This window comes from Labrus bergylta, chromosome 14 (genome assembly GCF_963930695.1).
Source record: "Labrus bergylta chromosome 14, fLabBer1.1, whole genome shotgun sequence".
In the NCBI taxonomy this organism is placed as follows: Eukaryota; Metazoa; Chordata; class Actinopteri; order Labriformes; family Labridae; genus Labrus; species Labrus bergylta.
The window spans coordinates 16381552-16404672 of NC_089208.1; the positions used below are offsets into that span (position 1 = coordinate 16381552).

The 23121-nt window shown below is 40.4% G+C and overlaps 1 protein-coding gene across 13 annotated transcripts in view; it reads left to right on the forward strand.

Annotated features, from left to right (window-relative positions):
* The window catches only part of LOC109999214 (Rap guanine nucleotide exchange factor (GEF) 6), a 141040-nt gene that overhangs the window by 106801 nt on the left and 11118 nt on the right, over window positions 1-23121 (forward strand). For 4 of the 13 annotated variants that reach the window (XM_065962874.1, XM_065962868.1, XM_065962866.1 and 1 more), the window contains exons 12-24: window positions 2039-2050; window positions 4426-4583; window positions 7191-7205; window positions 11586-11826; window positions 15199-15366; window positions 15474-15689; window positions 17367-17578; window positions 18143-18266; window positions 19379-19402; window positions 20605-20825; window positions 21686-21859; window positions 22205-22351; window positions 22680-22799. In XM_065962874.1, coding sequence (XP_065818946.1) covers window positions 2039-2050; window positions 4426-4583; window positions 7191-7205; window positions 11586-11826; window positions 15199-15366; window positions 15474-15689; window positions 17367-17578; window positions 18143-18266; window positions 19379-19402; window positions 20605-20825; window positions 21686-21859; window positions 22205-22351; window positions 22680-22799 — 1832 coding nt within the window. The remainder of the gene's footprint in view (window positions 1-2038; window positions 2051-4425; window positions 4584-7190; window positions 7206-11585; window positions 11827-15198; window positions 15367-15473; window positions 15690-17366; window positions 17579-18142; window positions 18267-19378; window positions 19403-20604; window positions 20826-21685; window positions 21860-22204; window positions 22352-22679; window positions 22800-23121) is intronic. The other 9 variants (XM_065962873.1, XM_065962877.1, XM_065962869.1 and 6 more) reach the window with 6 other exon arrangements.

The following is a 23121-nucleotide window of genomic DNA, read 5'->3' on the forward strand; positions in this document are numbered from 1 at the left end:
TATTTACTCGTACTTGTGTGGATGCAGAAGTCGTTCTACTCTCTAACTTGTTTTAGCTGCTGTAATGTCTCGAGAAACATAAAAAGGCATCGTCATCATCATCATCATCACATAATTATTGTCGTTGTCATCCATAACCATCCATTGTACTCGCAGCATCTGGAGCAATCTAAAGCAATTGTGCAGATGGGCGCTCACATTCAATATTCCAGCCGTAACGTGCTGATACAGGCTTGATTTCATTTCATCATTTCATGCCTCTCCAGGCCTCATTAAACTCTGCACTGTGTCGGTGTGTGCGCGAGAAGACACTGTTCTGGTAGTGTTAATTACAGAGCTAACCATCAGCAACATACTCACACGCCGTTAACTCACACACACACACACACACACGCACACACATACACACACTCGCACAGACGATGTCACGTGTATCTGTGCCCCTCACTTTCCTCTCCCGCCGTCTCCATTCGATCAGTTTCCAGCGCTGCAGTGATTACGTTCAAAAAGCTTCACAGTTTGCATGAACACTGTCTGGTCTCTGAATCGTAGCGCAACACGCTATCACACGGCCATTGATCGGACTCGATGCGCAGCTTCCAAAGGCTCTCTGCTGCTTGCTATTTATCAACCAAACAAGGGCTTTCATTGCTTTTTAATCTGCTCGTCGGCAGCTTTCAGACCAGTCTTTGGTTCAAAGGAGTTGATGGATGATTAAAGGGACTAAATCTGAGGAGAGAGATGAGAGGGTTGGTTTGGGTCTATCAGGATTCATCGGTGCATGAAGCTATGACAAGAGCAACAGAGTAAACTTGCCTACAAGGAGTATATGTGCTTGTATATTAAAGAAACAGAAGCACTTTGGATAATTGAAGATATCGTGCAGTTTTAAGTACACCCACACATACTTACATACACACACTGATCTCATTGCAAGTTTAGCAATCCACTGTGGCTATGGTCTGTCTCACAAAAGGCTAAATTTTCAAAGCTTTTGGCTGTAGATATTAAAATACCTGGCAATTTAATTTAAGCCAGATAATCTTGTTAAACTATTTAAATCGTGTTCACTTCCTCTTACTCGGTGTCACTACGGCTGCTGTTGCTGCTGCTTCTTCTCTCTCCTTTCTTGGCTGACATTGTGCTCCACTTCTGACAAAGATTTTATACGACAAGGACACACTGGCAATAAACCACTCGTTTTTCTTCCAAATCAAGATGCCCGGTGCATGCACATGCACCTTTAAACACATCCCATATTGACCAGGCATGCTGATTTACTGTCTTCAGAGTGGAAAGCAATAGACAGGGAGCTTCAGCCTTTAGTCGGCTTATCTTAAAAGTCCAGATGATTTAGTGAGGTGACGATAAAGTAGTTACTGAATAAAAACTAATTACTTAAATATTGTGTCATTGAGTGTTTGTACATCCCAACTGTAACTCTACAAGACGTCCTTTTTTTTACTGTACATGCATACGTTGTATGTACAATGGAATCAAAGACGCTTTTTGTGTTTGTGTGTGTGTTTGTGTCTGTGCACTGTTCTGTGCACCTTACACCTTTATAACTCTATGCAAATAAAAGCTATTTCAGAACTGTAATATTGAGTCCTTTTTGGTAAAGCTTTTAGAACACTTAAAACAGGGATGACAGCTGAAAGAATTTATGTTCTTGCATATTTAATTTGAAGATTGTCTCTGTGTCTTTGAACTCTTCTGAAAATACAATCCTCGTATGCGCTCTGCTCATTTCTGACAGCTGCAGGTGGCTGGTCGAAAGGTCACAAAGTCTACTTTGCCCTCTGTGTGAATCTATGTTTTCTTTATGAAACCGCTTTGGCATTTCCTGCTTATTTCCCATTGTGTCTAAACTTTACCTGTAGTATAGTGTTGTCAACATACACGTGTGTTGCTCTGCTGCACTTGTATCGCTGCTGAATCACCTCTGCAGAGCGCTGCTTTTGTTTTATTACTTTTTCTTTTTTCTTTTCACGCTTTTCAATGTTGTTTCTCCTCCTGTTTGTCTCTGCTGCTTCAGGGGCCTGTTTGGGTAAGTTGTTTTTTCGAGGGCCTCTTGTGTAACATCACATCCTTAAACCATTTAATTCAGTCTCCATCTGCAGACCTGCACACAGCAGGCGGCTCAACACTCTCTCTCTCACACACACACGCACACATCATAGACACTGACCTTCAAGAACATTACTAGAGGACTGCAATTATAGATTTCATGCAAATGCCTTTGAATACATGAATCTCACTTTTTGTCCCCCAGAGTCAAGGAGACGTCTTTGCTTATTTCCACATTACAACTCTCCGACTTTATTTTGTTGAGCACTACTTTCTGGGGTTCATCTTAAATGTTCCGTTAATACTAATGAATTTCCAATGGGCAATTGGGGTTGAAACTAAAAGAGTTGTATAAATAAAGTAGAAATAATGATGTCTTTACTGGTAACGGTCATTGCGTGATTATTATAAGACATGTATGGCAGGTTTTTTGAGTTTACAATGTCAGACCCAGCTTTCCTTATCCGTCTCAATTTCATTATTATCCTCTTTCTAAACCGCCTTTATCTTTTTCCCTCCTTTTCCACCACCATCCATGTTATAGATCGCCTCTATTTATTGTCTCGCTTCTTTTTTTTCATGTCTTTCCTTTTTCTTTTTCCACCTTTTTTCTTTTTCTCTCTCGCGTCTCGTTGCTGCAGTATACTATCAAACGGTGACTGGAAGATTACAGAGGCTTTGCTACAGCAGCACTCAGCTGTGTTAGTGGAAGCCCTGCATTACTGCACTGTGTTCAGCGCACACTGTATAGATATATACACAGAAACCCGACACCTAGAGGGAAGCTGCACTTAGTATGCAGGAAGGAAGAGATGAACTGTCTGTCTGAGACACTCAATTACAGAGTGCGACTCACACTATCCACGACAGCATATCCAAACACGTGCAATGCATGTTTAACATGAGTCAATCTCTGAAGAATCTCAGTAGATCAAACTGCTTCTATTGTCTTTTTATTATACTAAAGAATATTCAGTCTGATATATTATTAGTGAACCTACTTTCAACTCAAATTTAGATACTGTTTAAGATCTTCATAGTGTCAGATTGACTGCATTTAGCAGATTTTGAATGCTAGGTACCAACTTATAAGGATCCTTGTCAGACATTTGTATTTGATTATATTATAAGAGAGTATTTTTATATGCCAGGAAGCTCTTTAGAAATTCATAGTGCTAGATAATTCAGGTCAAACACTGTTGTTACATCATGCTTAAATACTTTGGCCAGTATGACTGAAATAATCTAAATAAGTTTTAGCTGATTAGTGTGTTGAAAGAAAAAGAATCAGCCACCATTGAAACACCCCACTACTCTGACAGACAGATAATAATGTTGCATCATATGTAATATCCCAAAGCTCTATAGTGAACCATCCCTACAGGAGCCAGCCTGGCTTTCCATGAGTTTGTCTCATGATATTTGAACATGTCCATCACATGTATGCAAACATGTGCCGACTAATGAGGTCGGTAATGTAAAAGGTTGATGTTTGCATATCCCTGACGCTCCTGAGGCAGACTGGTTAAAAGGTGCCCGTCTCTCCAGTCACATAATGTGGACAATTGCTGGACACACAGACACACACACACACACACACACACACACACACACACTCATGTGAACAGAAGGTTTACACCCCAACACCAACAGATCTATTCAACAGTTAAGAACAAAATGTACAAACTTGTACAAAAACACCTGTAGAGACCTGCTTCACATCTCATCATCTATCATTTCTTCTCATACGTGCTTTGCTGTTGCAATGCTGGTTGTTTGTGTCTCTGTTACCTTGTTTGTCCCAGTCTCTTTGTCTCTTTGTCTCTTTGTCTCTTTGTCTGGTGTTGTGTGTTTGTGTTTGTCTGTTGGCGAATTTGTGTATCTGAGAATAAACGTTATCAGTTCCTGCCATTCATGAATGAATTTCAGCTGTGTCACTGCTGCTTATTAAAAGACAAATGCAGTGATTTTTTATTGTGTGTTGTCATTCTGCTAGAAAACATGATTGTATCTCCTTATGTTTTTTTTTCCTGCAGTGTTATGAGTTGTGATTCTTATGTGCTCTCAAGATAAATGGGAAAGCATTTATTATAATACTTGTGCTTAAAACTCAAAACTCAGCAAAGAAAAAAAGCACTGAAGTTATTTTTAAACGTCTACTGATTCAATTTTGAAGTCTCAAGTTTCATTTAGGACCATAAAAACATTTTTGAAGGACAAAATCTAATATTTTTGTTTTTCTGCTTCTCTCTTTCCTTTCTTTTTTTTCCTCACCTTTTTTGCTTTTTAAAACCCTTCCTCCCACCTTCACGCCCCTCTCTTCCTCTTCCCTTGTTTCCCTACTTTCCTCTCTAGTGATGGTGGGATGGGTCAGTCTCAGGACGACAGCATTGTGGGTACCAAGCAGTGTCGTCACAGCGTGGCCATCATGCCGATCCCCGGTAACCTGTCATCCAGCAGCCCCGACCTGCTGCAGCCGGCCACCAGCGTCCTCGACTTCTCCAACCCTGCAGGTCAGAACACTCAGTGACGCAATAATAGTCCGCTTTTTTTTTATTTTTCTATTCTTCTGTTCAGTTTTCTCTCATTATAGACAAGAATGTCACCAAACCTTAATGTTTCATAATATATAGATCGACATATCAGCAGCACTGAATTGATTCGGGTTTCTTTTTTAATTAAGTTTTTCTATTTGCTGTTGCTTGTAAAAGTCAATAAACCTTGAATGTGAGACAAGTGACCAGACCAGAGCAAATTCATGGAAAGAAGCTTGACATCATCAAAGCACTTTTAAGACAAAAATGTAATTTCTAAAATCATCCATATCCTATATATTTCTATTCATATTTGTGTGCCTAACACCTTCAAATCCTTTATTTTAAAGGAAAGCAACACTTTTATTACAGCTTAGCCCTTCATGGGCTCATTTCAGGTATGTCAAACAAATCATTGCTTCTTTCCTGAAGCTGTTTGTCACACTTGACTTGAGACCTCAGCCTCATTGAACGGTGAAAGCCACTTGTGTGGTGAAGGACTCAGACGCTCAGAGACGCAGTGCAGACCGCCTTTCACTGTGGAAAATAATCACACAAAGCACACATGAGAAGTGTCATCCCTTTCTATTTTTCTCTCCATGAAATGCAGCAAACTTCTCAGCAACACTTATGATCACTTATGCTGACAAAAGAACCCACATTAACTCCCTCAGAGCAAACACCACAAGGGTAGGTGTGCACAAATGTTCACACACACGAACAGCTGGTGGAGCTTTCCACATAGTTCCACATAGCTGTTGCAGAATTGTGTCCATCGTTCAAAATTAACCTCCTGGACAAAAAAACAGACATTTATTTCCTGTTATGAAATGTGTCGCTGCACATATAATCATTTTAACTAAGAGCGGGCTCTTAGTGTGTGTGATTTGTGTGTTAGTGAGTATGAAATATTGAGAGGAGAGAACAAGAGGGAGAAGTAGAAAGGTGAGAGAGAGCGAAAGAGTGAATATGGTCTTGATTTATTCCACCGCCCATTCATCAACGAGCTACACACACACCCACACACACACACCTGCATGTAGTTTGTAGACCTATACATCTCATATGGTTGTGTTGTACCTAGAAACACACACACACACACCCAGTGGGCCTCATTAATCATCTGCCATTAGATGGAGTTTCCTTTAGTCCCCTGGCCTCCCATTAGATTTAATAGTAGAGGGAGAACAGCCCGCTTAAACCAAACTGTGTTCCAGATGCGCCGCAGGGCTTGAAATACTTCCAAAGTCCCACCTTTAATTACATTAGTGATCAGAAGCTGATGCATCACCTTTCTACTGTTGAAAGAGGGATGCATGGACAACATTTCTACCAATGGTGTTGGATATTTGAAGTCTTTTAACACTTATTTTATTTGTATTTTAGTTGGTCAGGACAGGACAGGAAAGCAGGTTGTTTTCAATCTAGCCTATTTTTTAAGGATGAAAACTTTAAGATTTTTAATCTGATTTCAGGGCGTTCTTTGAGTACTCTAATGTTGTAGGTTCATTACCCATCATCCTTGGTGTCTTTCTTGGTAAAGACAACCTCCAAAAATAGTTCTTTTGTCGTCTAACTGAGGCTTAGGTATAGAAATGTTCCCGGTTAAAAACGTATAACTGATTAAATTAAGCAATTTTAACTTTGATTCTTTTCCAACATAATGTGAAAAGTCAATATTATTGCGAGTATATACTGTATGTTCGTACCAAACCAGGAATAAACAGATTCATAATACAGAGTAGAGCACATTAGAATAAATATATAAATCAAAGACAAGCAATAAGCAACATTTGCTATTTTTAGCTTCCCGAATGTGTCATTCTGCTGTCTCTCTCTTTTCTGCTGCTCTTCAGACTGATTATCCTTGAGTTAAATTACAGACTTTGAAACCCACTTGAGGCAAATAACTCTGGTTAGTGATTTTGTATACAAATCAAAATGCATTGACTTGTTAGGCTGCGATGTGAGAATGTCCCATGAGACTTTAGTTCACTCTCCCCCCAGAATGTCAAAGACTAAACTATTATTCAACTCTAGTAAAGAAACAGAGGATAATAACAAATGGAAATACTTGTCAGTTGTTGTAGCACATATCAGGACCAGACATTACACATCGTGTGACAGGGGAACTTTAATGTCAGTGATGCAAACGACTAAATCTGAAACAGTTAAGAGGATCAAAGCTCTGTGTTGTCATTTTTGGTTCCCTTAGGCAGAGTAGAAGTGTCCGTATCTCTAAGAGTGAAGTTGTGTTCTCAAATCCTCTGTTTCTACTTTTGTCTCTATGTCTATTCGTCTTTTCTCCTCTCCCACTGCACCGCTCTCTCCTCTTGCTACTCTTTGCAGTGATTTTAAACAGATGTTTCAGTGTGGACATGATGAGTCATACTCATACCCTCCATGGTTTCACATTCACAGATTAAGGCTACAGAAGAAACTCAGCTGGTCTTCCCTCTTCTTTTTTCTCTCTCTCTCTCTGTCATGATGTTTCCAACCACTATTACTCACTTGACTCCTCCCTGACTTTCTCTTCCTTTCTGTCATACTCACTGTGTTTTTCTTTTCTCCTCTCTGCTTGCACAGCCCTGGGACTCTACTGTAAGTATACATACCTTCAAAGCCACTGTTTGGTTGTGCTTCAGTAAACACTCCTCCCTTAAGTTTCCCTTCACACCTGTGCTTTCATTCCTCTTTTTTATTTTGAACTTTTCCACAAATACTTGCATCTGTTAACCCCATCCTCCAAGCTGTTGTTTTGGGCCTTGTTCTGTGCTTATAACTCACACCTTGGGACAATGTATGATAATCGTTCTAGAGGCTGTTTCACTTTTCAAGGGGGGCACTTGAGCATTGAAGTTTTTATGTTCATCATTTTCACTTAAAGAACGATGCAGTTTGGTTCTCTGAAGAAATCCATTGGGACTCAACGTATAACCATTTAATGAAAGGGATTTATTGTTTCATGTGTTACCAAACAGTAGAGCTGCTTCGGTAGGGAGAATTTAAGATGTGGCTATGTCATCAGTCACATTGTGTTGTCCTATTCCTGCAATGCAATCAACATAAAATATACTTTTATTCATTATGTAGTATTTATTTTTGGAAGGAACTGTAGAAATCAAGTAAGCCAAAGCCACACATTACAACATTTATATGCTAAGCTAATTGGCCCTGCCCGTCCCACAGATAATAGATAATTCACAAACAACATCAGAGCGGATTTAAACATTTAGAAATGATTTTCTTACAGCCCCTCCATTTTTGTTGTTAACAGCTTGTTTGCATAAAGGAGTCGCATCACTGCACAAGAGGGTCTTGCTGTCTGACACAATACAAGAGAATCAGCTTTTATTAGCCATGTATGCTCACAAACACAAGGGATTTGACTTTGGTGAACTGTGCTCTCAAAGTACAAAAAGTACAACATTAAATATAAACACAACATAAGCAGAGACTAATATCTACACAGACATTGAACAACAATCCATATTCGCTTCCAGCTAAAGTCTCCCGTATAACAAAAATAAACTTGAGAACACATCCTGTTCTGAACTTTATTGTGTTGAACAAGCAAAGTAACAAATATTTCACCCTGGAAAAACAGCCCTGCTGTCATCAGTTTGTAGGATCGACCCTCATTTTACATCAGCAGCACTAGTTATTTACTTTGTCTATCATTCCCCTGCTGCAGGCACCAGAGTTAAGCCTGCAGGCTGCTGTCAAACGTATCCACCAACATGCCCCTCCAGTCTCTGAGATAAAAAATACTTCATATGGTTCTATGATTATTTTTGAATAGTTTTTAAAACAGAGACCCACCTTAACCAAAGACACATAAAGTAAGTTGCATCAAGCTCGATTGCAGTGACATCACAAGTTATTAAGAATAAGTCATTGTTGGTTTAAGCTCTTCATGGAGGTGATGATTAAAACAGAGGACTGGGATAACTTGAATGTGTAAGAATAACGTCCTTCCATAAAGTGCATTAGGTATGTTTATTTCCATTTGTTTAACCCCAGCTTCTCTACTGCACTCTCCTCCCACCACCTCCAGCCATCATGCCCGGCCCTCCTTTGCTCTGTGTGCTTTCACAGATGATTTATTTCTTGTGACTGTATGAGAGGGTGAATTAGAAAAGCTTTGGCAAACAGCAGAGGAGGAGGAGGAGGCTAAGGTTGTGTGTAGCTTCACTTAGCGCTGTGTTTGCAAAAAAAATCCCAACACTTTTTTTTTCCTCCATGTAAAAACCTATTTGGCTTCAGTCCAAGAATAAATCCTCTGGTGTTGATGAAAATGAATGATACCTTATTAAAGGTGATAATTAATTGCATGTTTGGCTGGATGGGCAGCGATTGTTCTCCTGTGTGCAGGTCAGGTCGCAGCTCATCCAGTGGATTAAACCTGATTAATACCCCCGGGTATGATAGCCAGCTATTTAGCAGAGAGCTTCCCACACTTAAAATCACAAATCACAGGTAATGAGACACACAGCATTTAGTTTCCACTCAGCCCAGCCTCACCACGCTGCCGTACACAAACAGAAAAGGGGATCTGGTGCTGCTGCAACAACGCCGGAAACATGATGCAAGCTCTGTGCTTGTGATTCTGGGGATTAATGTTTCTGCAAATAGTCCTTCTCCAGTCTAAAAGTCAGTAATCATTTGACTGACATATAAAGTGTCATGTGATTAAAATCAATAAGCACACAGTCCTAGGTCCATAGAGAGGTCATTTATAGCAAAGGCTGGCCTCATACATCAAAACATCAATACTCCATGAACTATTTAATCTGTGGTAGGCAACTTTAAAGAAAACCAGCAACAGTAAGCAAGATAATGAAAGTATCAGACTGAAAAAATCCAGCCTTCACTCCTCCCTCTAAAGCAGCTTCCCTAAACCATAGTAATACAACTGGAGTAAGAGAAAGAGGACCGGGTGCATAAACAAAGTAGAGAAAAAGACTCCATGAAAAGAAACAGAGAGCAAAAACAACTGATGCTACTTCCCTCAAAAAATCCTCACATCATTTTCATTCATCCATCTCAGATATTGAAATGACAATTAATCCTGAATACAGACCAGCAGGCTGTTCAGACAAACAGAGCTGGTTGATTATCAGCAATCACTCTGACGTTATTGTTATTGGCTTTGGTTTCAGCAATTTGTTTGTTGAAGCTGTAATGATGACGATGATTGTAAAGCTGCCCCAGCTATTGACAGCTACACACTCACAAAGACAACCACGTGTACACCTAAACACATACACACATAAAGATACCCAACGTCACACACAGAAAATAAATATGTATGCTTATAAATGTGTCGGTAATGACTTTATGCCTGAGCACATTTCATTCTTCTCTGCTTGGTAACCAAGAAGAAGCAGTGTGTGTGTGTGTGTTTGTTTGTGTGTTTTTGTGTACATTTGCATGAGCACGAACTCATCAGTCAGACGAACCATGTCTTGTTCTCTAGATGATCTGTTCGTGATTTCCCTCCATTTCTATATGATGGAGCTCTCTGGCTGTGTGTGGCTAATGGGCCATAGCCTCCTCTCTTACTCAAACACGAGGATCTCTAATGCAGTATCTCACTCAGGGGGAGCACTTCTATTATTTAACACACATCTCACCGTGCGAGTCACATGCAGCTGCTCCAACATCAACTGCACTAGAACATTGACGTCTCTATTGTAGCCTCTTACTATTAAATATTGTCTTTAATCCGTTAAATAAGAACTCACTCATTTAACCCCGAGAAGAGTCACCGTGGAAGATGAGGCAGTTTTACTGTATTTGTTTTTTTAATGATTCAAATATGCATCCATAACTTTTAAATGAAATGTTACATAATGTGACCAAGCAAATGATTCAAATTTGAATTATTAATGAAGTTTATTTAGTTTCATTGTATTTAAATCTAAATCTGCCGCTGTTTGATAATCTAAATAATCTTTAAATTGTAGCTTTTATTCAACCTTTTTCTGGGTTTTTCCTGTAATGTTGTGTCTGATCAGTTAACAGAAAAAAATAAATAATTAAAGTGAGAAATGATTATGACATCCAGGCCTGATGTTACTCTAACTGTCCAAACCCCTCGTGCATGTGCAGCATGTGACTCCCGCTGCCTCTCCCATTGTCATGCAATCCTTGGCACACATGTCCTTGCCGCCTGTGGTGTACTTTACATGTTTGCTATGAGTGATGAGTCACCTGTGATGTCCTTGGACATGTCATGTGAACATTGGCAAAATCTATTTTTTGATTCAGTACAGTACAGCAAAGTGCAGTCTGTGTATGATTTTCTTTGTGCTCACCTGTCTTTGGTCGTCTGATAACATTATCGTCTCTCACATAAAAAGTGAAATGAATGAGATAAAGATAATTGTAAATATGTAGAGATGTTGGATTTGGAAGAACATTTTTCTTGCAGCTATTTGTGGAATCAAGCGAGTCCATTTTGAAATTGGTTTCATAGATAAGCTGAGAGTTTCTAGAAACAGCCATACTGGTGAAAAAATGGTAGGAATTTAGAATAATGAATCAATGTTATTGATCAATGTGTTTTATTTAATTTTAACGTTAATATTCTTAAACACCAGAAACCATTGTGACCCAGTGTGACCCTTGGCTCACGTTAATTTAGACATTTAGGTAGAAAGAAGTCAGGTCAGCAGGGTTTCTCAGAGCATTATGTTTTTTCACCATACTTTCTCAATGATGTCATTATAAAGTACTGTACTATATAGTACTGCTGCAGACCTCAATACCTAATGTTTCCGAAGGATCACATGATTGGTGCACTACTGAAGATAAATGCTGTAATTCTTGCTTTCAGATTAACTGTTTCACTGTTTCAACGACTCCATTACATTGATTTTTATTGCATTATTGGCATCCACGTACTGCAGCCATTTACTCAGTGAACCCTAATGAGTTACTGACAGCTCCACTCTTTTCTTTCTCCTCCACTCCCAGACATCCCCGACCAGGTGATCCGGGTGTTCAAGGCTGATCAGCAGAGCTGCTACATCATCATCAGCAAGGACACTACAGCCAAGGATGTGGTCGCCCACACTGTCAATGAGTTCGGCCTCATCGCTGCACCTGAGACGTACTCCCTGTGTGAGGTGTCAGTCAGCCCCGAAGGAGTCATAAAACAACGCCGCCTTCCCGACCAGCTCTCCAAACTGGCTGATCGGATTCAGCTCAACGGCAGGTAAGAGACTTAAGAATCACACCTGTGTCGTATATGGATCAATACCAAGGAATTAAAACGCTTTCTGTACTTTTAAGGATTTCAAGATTCACCCCCCTTAGCTCAAAATAATGTGGTCCCAAATGTCACAGGTTTGAGTTTTTCTGTTACTGCAACTTACATTACCCAAGGAGTCATAGAAGAATACTTCAATGAACCATGAAGCAACCCTATTCCATGTTCAGGGAGCATACTTTTCATAAAAAAGGGATGCACAGTGGAAATCTTTGGGAGAAAGCAGCTAGAAATGGAAAGCAGAATTTAAGATCTGCTGTAGACCTATTTCTGATTAAAGCTTGAACGACTAAACCAGAGCTGTGACCAACAGTTCTTGGACTGAAAGACATGGAAGGCTTTCCTTCCTTTTCAATTTTATTCCATCTCTGGGTTTCTTCATACTATTCAAGGCCATACAGTGCTCAGGATTTTGTACAACTCCTGTGAGCATTGCTCTGTGGATGGATTTTCAGCCATATAGTGTGCTGCATAAGAATTGAATCCTTTTCCACATCAGTACTAGAAAAGATGCTCCATACCTCATATCACAGTTTGAACCCAACTCGTCATGGACAACATATCTAAATTTATTAAATCCCCAAGAGAAGGGGGGTAGTCTTCAGTGTTGTATTACTTTTACTTTGCCTTTCTAAGGTATTAAGATGTTTCTGATTAGGTGGATCAAAGTAGCCGGGCTGCAGAGAGTATGAAGCAGGATTCAGGACTGTAGTCTAGTTCAGTGTAAACAAATCAAGCAGTGTTAACCTTAAAAAAGGATAGGAAAAATGTTTAGATGTTATTCAGAGCAGAACACAAGCTGTTAGCCTTTCTGTGATATTTTGTCTGACTCCTTTGCACCAAATCACCATTATAAGCCTTTTTGTTATAGATTTCTGGAAGTAGCAGACACCTTGTTAGGCTGTCAGTGATATCCTATTTAGAGATAAAGGTTTGTAGGACATGAAGGAGAAATTGACTGCAACCACAAAGTCTGCTTTAAAACAGCCGTTCTGTCGGTTTTTCAGTTTATTTTTTATTTTTTTGCCCTCTCTCCCGGTCTCCTGTGGTCCCTCATCAGTCCCCTCCCAACTAGGTTAGCATGAATATTTCATCCTCTGTCAGGGGCGGAGGCCTCAGCAGACAGCATGGCAATGTCTGGAATTATTCATACGCACACTCACATGCACACACAGGCACGCACATGAGATATATAGATACAGACGGTCTCCTTCTTATACACGGTCACACATTGCTCACAGACTGTATAGACATGTATAGACTCACTCTGTTCACTGATTCTGTGCACATTAATCCACACACATTTTTTTACCAAGAAAGTCTAAATGAACACACACTCATTCCTTGTCTGTGTTTTTGATGGATGAAGGAGCTGTATGGGAAAAAAATTGGTATTCTCTTGTGGGATAGTGGGTTGGTTAAGCTGTTGAGGTGTGAGCAAGCATCTTTAGAAGGCTCCTCTTTGTCTCCATACATTTCTATTGTATGGATGTATACATCACTACAAATCACTTGTCTGTGCAGACAGTTTATTTGGTTGACCATTATCCTGACAACCATTTTATCGACACACTCTGTATGGATATGTATATAAAGTATCCTGCCTCCCCCTCCCCCTCCCCATCTCTGTGCTGCTGAAAATTGACAAAGGTCATAAAGGAGACAAGAAAGCCAAAAAGCAAGCCTTGATCACACTCATAAAATACGTACAGTCAGGATCTACTACGCTTCATAAACCCACACAACCCACTCAAGGCTATTATCAATGGCTTAGTTCCAGTAAATGATTGGTAGTTTGCTCTATTTAGCACCACTATGTTCATCATTAGTTCAGTCTCTACTCCTATTATAAGAGATTATTTGTGGTTCTGTTTGAGTCATGAGCCCACAGTTTTTAACTGTAATTTTAATTTCCTTTAAGGATTGGTCAAATGCTTCCTCCCCTCTTCTCTCGTCTCTTCATTTCTCTTCTCCTTTCCTCTTCTCTGTTTCAGACTCCACTTCTTTTGTCTGTTTCTCTTCCTCTTCTCTTGCTTTCATTACTGTTCTCTCTCCTTCTCTCATCAATTGTTCTCTGTCCTCTGGTCTGTTCTCGTCTTGATTCTCATTTCTCTGCTCTCATCTCGTCTGCTCTTGTTTACCTTTGTTTTCGCTACCCTCCTCTGCTCTCATCAGCTCACCTTATCTCTTGTCTACTCTCCTCTGATCTCTTTTTTTTGTCCACCCTGCTTTCATCCCCTCTCTTCTTATCTTACCCCTTCTCCCATCAGTACTTCTCGATTAATGATAATGAAACAGGATCTCAGCAAGTCCCAAACTCATTTCAGCCTTGAACAAATGTGTAGGTTGTGTTTTGTTCACTGGAAATCTTCTGTTTTATCTTAAATCTAATGTAACTAGTACTTCTCATCAAACGTCTTCGCTTGGTAGTTGCTCCTCTCACCAGAGTAGCCGTTAGCAATTTAGAGTCACATCCATGCTAACACTTTGCCCTTGAGTGCTGTTGTCCTGCAAGGCGCTAAGGTGCTTCATCGGTAGACGACCACATTACAGCTCCATTAGAGAGCAAGTGGTGAGAGGAGGGATATTAGATTTATAAACACAGAAGCACATAACAAGGTAAAAAAGAGACATCCTGCTGCTGGAAGCTCTCCCAGAAAATGTTGGAGATCAAGTCTAAAGAAAAATGGCTTCTTTTCCCCCCCTCTTACTCATGCACTTTCCATTTTTCTCACCTCCCTTTTTGCTGAGAGACCCTCTTTCCTTTTGGACCCCAGGGTCAAATATTGATGTGATCTATCAATTTTTTCCCTGCGCCCAAACACATCTTCTGAAAATGTTCCTCTTTAAAATTAAATGTGATAAATATTCAAGGGATTTATCCTGAACATTTTAACAAGTGCAAGAAGTTCAAGCTGGCTGATTTAAAAAAAAGTATGTTACACGGTGCATATAGTGTCTTCTTTGTTCTTATTGACAGTATTGTTTTAACCCCGGCAGCTTTCATATGACAATTAGTCCATTTCTTTTGTGATCTGAAGGATTTCTGTCACTCAAAACATGTGACCAAAGACGACTACAAAAATGATGATGTAAAAAACGTGACAGATCTCTTGTTCCTTAATGTATTGCAGTAGGTTGTGATTAAATGTGTCTGACTCAACAGCAGGATCAGCAAAAGTGTAAATGAGCAAACAATTTCTGATTAGCTGAAACAAGAGCCCAGTGAAAAACTCAGAAATGATTAGTTTTTTAAGTTTACGGCAATCTTTCAGCTATCACAGTTGGTCCTCTTTGCCTCTGCTCTCCCCTCTTTAGGTACTACCTGAAGAACAACATGGAGACTGAGACGTTGTGTTCAGACGATGATGCTCAGGATCTCCTCAGAGAGAGTCAGATCACTCTGCTGCAGCTCAGCACCATGGAGGTTGCCGCCCAGCTCTCCATGAGAGACTTTGAGCTCTTCAGGAACATCGAGTCCACAGAGTATGTCACTTCTAACATTTTTATTGACATGTAGACCTGATGTAGAAGTTTAAAGAGTTACTATCTGGAGAAGTCCGTTAACATTACTTTCCTGACTTGTTCCCCAGGTACGTGGATGACTTGTTTAAACTAGACCCTTCCATGGTGAGTGGTAATCTGAAACAGTTTGAAGAGGTGATAAACCAGGAGACCTTCTGGGTCGCTACAGAGATCCTGAAGGAACCCAATGCCATGAAGAGGATGAAGACCATCAAACACTTCATCAAGATCGCCTTACACTGCCGGGAGTGCAAGAACTTCAACTCCATGTTCGCTATTATCAGGTGGGCTAGCTGAACAAGGTGTCTGAAGTGTATTTTCCCACAATACAAAAGATAAAGTAGGAAAAACTGCCAAGAAACAACGTCGGAAAACGTCTTCAAACATTGTTAAGCCATTCTTAAATACAGTATTAGATTACATTGATAATTCTGAATCCTGAAGAGTCTCTCCATAGCGAGCAGAGACAGATTTAGTGCTCAGCTGCTCATCTTCTGTCACACATCCTGACGATGATTCATCTTTTCTTATTGTTTCATTCTGCATGTACGCTAACATTTTTGTAGCTAAGATGGTCAACAGGGCCTTGAGAGGAAATAACACTGCTTCTAACTCAATGTTTTTTTATTTACTGATGTAACCATGTCCAAGTCCTGCTATAAAACACTTTTTACTCTCTTAAGATCAACATCTAATCCATATTGATGGGATATTCTCTGCAAAATAACTGCAACTTCCATATAAATTCAAACACACAACAAGCAGTTCTCCAGTAAATATCACTTTAGCTGTATCTTGATAAACGGAAGAGATTCAAGTGTCTGTGATATGACCTACTTTCACCAGGGATCCATGTTGAGTGAGTCTGGCTTTATACTTAGCTGTCTTCTTGACACATCCCATTGAGGTCCAGACTCACAGTTCAAGGATCTGGGCAGTATGGTGACCCTCTGTTCTCTGCTGTAACAGGCACTTTAAAACAGAAGTGTCTGACCTCCACGTCCCTTTTTACACGCCTCCTCACAGCAGGACTTCTCTGAACATATGGCTCTCTGATGCTTAACCTGCCTGGTGACAGGGGCATTGCTGCTGCTGCTGCTGCTGTGCTTTGAGTGTGTATGTGTGTAAAGGCAATACAACAATGCAGGGTTTCCCATAGCCTTTAATAGAGGACACACCCTGCTCTGCTCTCATGAAATAACAGTATTTATCAGTGACATTAAATATGCAGGAGGGGTTGGATTTGTTGTGAATGGGGTTGGATGTTTAAAAAAGGGAAAATGATGGATGGATTCATTGAAAATAAAAGTATTGGAAATTCTGATGCTATAAAAACCAACCAGACCTGATCACCACTTACTGTATATTACTAACTTTTATAGAAAAATAAACACAAGCACCTGATTGATCACACATTCCTGTGGTCATCCTGACATTATTATGCAACTTCTTGAGATTTGGTAACTAACAATGTTAGGCCAAGATCACCAGCAAACAGAGGAATGATACAGAGAGGGTTTGGAAATATCACCAACAAAAAAGAAAAGGATAAACGTTCAGGTTATAGATGTAGAGTTGATGAGCGAAGTTGTAAGGGACAAGAACAGAAAAGATAATGAAAGGGGGAAAGCAGAAATGCATGCTCTGCCATTCATAATTGTCTTCTGTCTGAATGAGTCTGCTCAGAGATGATTTTGCCTCAAGGGGTCTCCTGCTCAGGATCATGGACAGCTTGCTAACTGAAGCTCAAAAAGACATAAAGCAAATGTCAGTATAGGGTTTTTAAAGGAGGATGTCCATTGAACATTCAAACTAAAACTACCATTTCTCCCTCTCTTGTGCCTCCTTGTTTCTACCTCTTTCTTTCCCCTCCATTTATCTTTGTCTCTCTGCCCCCCAACCCCTCTCCCATCCTACCTTGCACCTTTTTTTTTTTTTTTTCTTCCCCTCCCTCAACATAGCGGTCTGAACTTGGCACCGGTGGCACGGCTGCGCAGCTCTTGGGAGAAACTGCCCAGCAAATATGAGAAGCTGTTCGGGGACCTGCAGGATGTTTTCGACCCGTCCAGGAACATGGCCAAGTACAGAAACATCCTGAGCAGCCAGAGCATGCAGCCACCCATCATCCCACTGTTCCCAGTGGTCAAGAAGGATCTCACCTTCTTGCATGAAGGTTTGTATGCAGCCCAGAATCTCTGTGTGCTTTTTTTGGTGTATTATCCACTCAAGTATCGCTACATTTCTTTTAAATGTCCATGGCAAGTTATTCATGTGGGGCGATTTCTGAAACTTGACATGTCATATAGCACAGTTTTACATCTCCTACTTCCTCTGTGCTGTTTTGAAAGGTCAAGTCGAATCTTACTCAGGAGGTTTACTTCTGCTTTAAGGGCTCAAAAGTGTCAAACCGGACTTCTCTTTAACAGTTTAACGTACGGCCATGATAGGAATTGAAGAGAAGGTTCCCCTAATTGTGCAAGTTACAGATAATCTCAAACTGCTCCATGTGACTCAGTAGGAAAGAAAGACACTTTGATCTCCTGGGGGACGGACTGACAAGACTGAGACCAGAACAAGCGGATTTTAGCTTTGAAGATTCAGCTTAGAAATACTGTTTGAAAAATTGCATCTTGCAAATGTCCCAACATATGAATCATTGATCTCCTTTACAATTTGTTCAGCTGGCTCTATAATCACTGTTCCCTGTGTCTGTGTGCGTGTCTGTTTGTCCTCTCAGGCAATGACTCCAACGTGGACGGTCTTGTGAACTTCGAGAAGCTGAGGATGATCGCCAAGGAGATCAGGCATGTGGTGCGGTTGACGTCAGCCAACATGGACCCTGCACTCATGTTTAGACAGAGGTTGGTTGTTTTAATAAAAACAAGTCCTGAAACATTTCAATGTAAAGATGTACCAAATTTCGGCTTTAACTTCAATCTGTTTGAGCCAATATCACAGATTGAGTAACTTTAGCTGTTTAAGAGTACTTGTAATTAACTCACTCCTATGGGGGCTTTAGTTTGCATAATTAGGTATCACAAAACTCTTTAACTTTAAGAAGAGGCTGATTTGACATAAATTTACATTTTGTAGTTTTTTGTTTGAAGCAAAGAAATCATCAGATAATATCAATGAATGCTTAGTTTTCATTTCCTTCCAACATAGAGGCTGTTTTTTGTGGTCTTGTATGTGAAACAGAATATTTTAACTGTGAGTATTTTTGAAACAGACTCTCCTTTTCTTAGCCAGACTGTAGAAAACTTTTACTTCTCAGTCAGAAGCATGAATGCAGAGAGGATATAGTTTTGTATATTATAGGTTGTAGAAAGATAACCTTTTCTAAAAGTAAAATATCAAATCGAGCAAAAAATGGAACCACAGCATCAAGCCTCCACCTGCCAGCCTGGATTCTTCAGCATCAGGATCAGGCACACACACTTGAATGTCAGGTTCTATCAATTCCCATTCACTTTCTGTCTGGTTCACGGCCTTTGTGGGTTTGATTGCATTCCTCTGCTGAGACGTAACGGCACAAGGACATGAGGCATGGATCGACTTGAAGTGAAGAGGAATTGATGCCAACCACAGAGTGTATTTGTTACCACTCAGTTTGTGTGTTTATCACAGTCTGTCACTGCTGCGGTGCATGACTGCCCCCTGCAGGCACTCCCTTCATACTGCAAACTGTCAGAGCAGATCTTTTTTCACAAGTCTTTTGTTTCAAAATCTCAGCGTCATATCATGAAGACAAAAACGGTTTAAAAAAGGTGGCACAACAACGTGTTTTCATGCAAACACTCCCACACACTGTGAAGGTTGATATGGGGAGATGTCCTACATCAAGTGTCCTCCCATCTTCAATCATCATTACTGTTTGTTTGTTGTGGCATGACCTCGACATAGTCTTGTCCACCCCCGACCCCCTGAACTTGTCTCTAAGTCACGCTTCAATCTTCACGCCTCTCGCTTGCAGGAAGAAGAGGTGGAAGAGTTTAGGGTAAGTTTGTCCTGGAACCAGCAGGAGTTAAATCCACCCTGCATCCCCACCACCATCAGCCCTGCATGCCCCATCCCCCCCGACCCCATCCCTTACTTTATCCAACTGTACATGTGTCTGCCTGTGCTTGTATGTAATTAACCCTCCCATTTGAAGTACCTATTCACCTGAACCATACTCAAGTCCATCTTTGACCAAACCATTGTTTGCTCTGTTCATGAGATTGTATGTTTGAGTCATATAGTAGCTTTAAACAAACCAAGTGTTTGTTCTTTCTCAACACGATGATGTAGTGACAGCTTGAGAGTGAAGGGAAAAGGTTTCTTGCATTTAGTGAGAGTTCAAGTTGAAATGTATTGTCATTTCTTATCGTGTGTTCTACTTTAGACAAACTCATTGTGCAGACAACACAAACAAAAACAAAGCAGGTTATAGAGAGTCTACTTGTGAATCATCAATTTTGGATGATAACTTCAAAATAAAAGCAGTAAACGATCTAAATATGAAAAAAAATAACCTGACCAAACAATCCTGTTTTAAGGTTTAGTAACTGAGAACATTTGATGATGTCACATAATCTCAATCAGCAGAACAAGTTTGATATTTACAGATACTATTTGACTCAGGTCGTTTGTGTGTACTTATCTGCATCTCAACATAATAATCCCCATATCGACTCTTGTGCATCTTTCGTTTTCTAACCCTTTTTGCCTCCATCTGACAGAATGTTCTGCTGTTCTGTCTGTGATAGCATGGCACACCAGAGACAGCTGCCTCCTTCCTCCCCCAGTTTGCATGGTCCTGTTTGAAATGCTATGCTGTTAAAGGCAGATGTTCCGATTTTAAAGTAAAGGAGAAGTTTGATGAGAGAGCAGATGTGCTGCGGTTTTTTTATACTGATTGTTGTCTTATAATTCTTCCCTTCCTTCTTTCAATCTGCCTTCTTGTTTTCTGTCTGTGTACTTTTATATGTTTTACTTCTACTCCTCTCTTATGTTGATGTATCTCCCTCTTTTACTCCTTGTCCTTACCTCTTGAAATTCTCTCCTTTTGCCATTGTCAACCTGTTTCTGTTTTTCCTTCTCCCCAACTCTTCCTCATTTTTTCCCCCTTAAATTATTCGTTTCTGTATTTCCTCACGATATTCATCTCCTTCCTTCCTTCCTCTCCTCTTCTTGCTCCCTCTTTCTTCCCATCACCAGGTCTCTGAGTCAGGGCAGCACCAACTCCAACATGCTGGATGTGCAGGGTGGAGCCCATAAGAAGCGAGTACGTCGCAGCTCGCTCCTCAACGCTAAGAAGCTGTACGAGGACGCTCAGATGGCTAGAAAGGTGAAGCAGTACCTGTCCAACCTGACGGTGGAGGCGGACGAGGATAAACACCAAATCATGTCCCTGCAGTGTGAGCCGTCCTACAGCACCTGTGAGTAACGCAGAACTCTTCACACTTGAAGTGCTGGGGTAGGAGTCTGAATAAAAAAGGACAATAAAAAGTACACTAGACTACAGTCGCTTCAACTTAAAATAAATGTATCTCTAAACTTTTAAAAGTTTAAAGCTGTAAAAAGAAAAAGAGGGTTAGTTTCATTTTAGAAATACTCTAACATTGACTTTAAGCCAACAAAGAGCTGCGACTTCACTGGATATCTGACAGAATACACTGTACTGTTCATGGGTTTAATCTGTCAAACTCGCTTGCACTGCCACCTAGTGTATTTGAAAATGTCTTGCAGAGAATAACAAGAATTAATACATCAACAAACTTGTAGTTACATTAGAAGGTTTTATATTTATTTTGCAAACCATCTGAAGAATACAACTTGCACACAGTACTGTTTGTTTGTTGTAGGTAGTTGTTTTGTTGTTTTTTGTCAGACGTAACCTAATTTTAAATTAATTTCCTCAATTTGGTTATATCCCATTGTGCTAAAATTTCGTCTTTTTTTCACAGCTGAATTAAATCATGGTATTGTTGGTACATCACAGCTGTAATAGTAGTTGTCTAAAGTGATTTTTTAAATATCATTTGATCTGATTATCTTACTTTTGATAACTGTAAACACACCTTCTTCATGGTTTCTGCTATTAAAGAGAGATAAATGTTTTTGTCAGTTCCACAAAACATCTGACACATCCGAGGTTGACGTCAAACTCATTGTTCTTTATAATGATGTCAAACTAGTCAAACTAAACAGAAAGAGTTAATAATGACGAGATGGTCGATTCTTCTGATGTGTCTTTTTAAAATATGTGTTATTTTGTCTTCTCCTTGTGTGTCTGCAGTATCAAAAAACTTGAGTGAAAGACGCGCCACAAAGTCAGACATGTCTCCGGTGTCTCTGCGCTCGGCTCTGCCTTCAGGGAAAACCCAGAACAGGGTGTCGCAAGTCCTCCAGGTCCAGGTCCCACTGAACCCGCTACGAAAGAGGAGCACTGCCAAGGACATAGGAACGCCTAGTTAGTACACCCGTACCATACTGTTGATGATGATGACGATTGTCTTTATTATTATTATACTTCTTGTAGTTTGATTACATTCTCTAAGCTCTCTTTAATCATTCCATCTTCAGTGTCAGTGTTAATATATATCAATATTATTAGTGATTCGAATTTCCTACAATAGTTATTAAAGGCATGTAAACCTAAAATACTACATGAAGATACTTTATATGCAATTTTACACAATGGAATATCCTCAGTGAAAGAAAACCTACATTTCCTATTTCTGTTTGGTTACAGGAATAAAACCAGCAGAGTCACCGGTTACTGTGGTGTAACCTTTTTTCATTATTTCTCTTCCAGACTCCAACTCTCCCCAGGTGGTAAAGAGACCTCCGCTGACTTCTTCGGAGGAGTGGAGTACAAAGAGACCGTCTGATGACACCGTCTCCACCATCTCCTCTCTACACTCCAGCCCCACGGTGTCGCCGCAGGGCTCCCCTCGCAAAGGTGCGCCTCAGAAACAGTTTTTTTACTCTGTATGCTTTGATCCAAGGAAGGTCAGCTGAGGCGATAAGTTCTCCTAGTGGAGATCAAGTGATAAAGGTCACCTGAAGGCAGAACTCTGAAACATGATGATAATCTTACTGAATTACTCTGAAATCATGTCGCCGCTCAATCGTCTGGAAGGGCTGTTTTTTTTGGTTTATTTTCCCTCCTTGATATCTTTTAAGAAAAAATATCTCTTTTAAATGGATTCATGTGTTTTTCACAGATTTTTGATAGTATTTTAGGCACCCTGTGACTTTGATCTCCATGTTTCTGTCTCTCTTTTTAGTTGGTGGAGTGGCCAAGTCCCACAACTCCAGCCAGATGAACTTGTCGGGATCCTCTTCGTCACTCACCAGTGACGTCAGCACAAAGGCCGGCACTATCAGCCTGCGCAGCTACGGCATAGGTGGGGCTCTCCTCCACAAGAGGATCCTATTGATGACCACACAGCACAGCCGAGAGAGCAGCAGGGAGAGAGAGAATCAGACAGCAGAGGATAAGAAGAAGAACAGAAGAGAAGGGGAGAAGGGAACAGAATCAGTGCAGAGAGGCTTGATTCCTTCAGAGCAGAGGAGAGGGAGATCCAGGCATGGTTCACAGGGAGACTTAGGGCTTATAGTTCAGAGTGTGGGATCAGGGCAGGAGCATCTATCAGTCCACACAGGGTCTCCTCCCAGTCTACCCGTGCTAGCACCCATCACTCTGTCACCACCACGGCCCCATTTAAT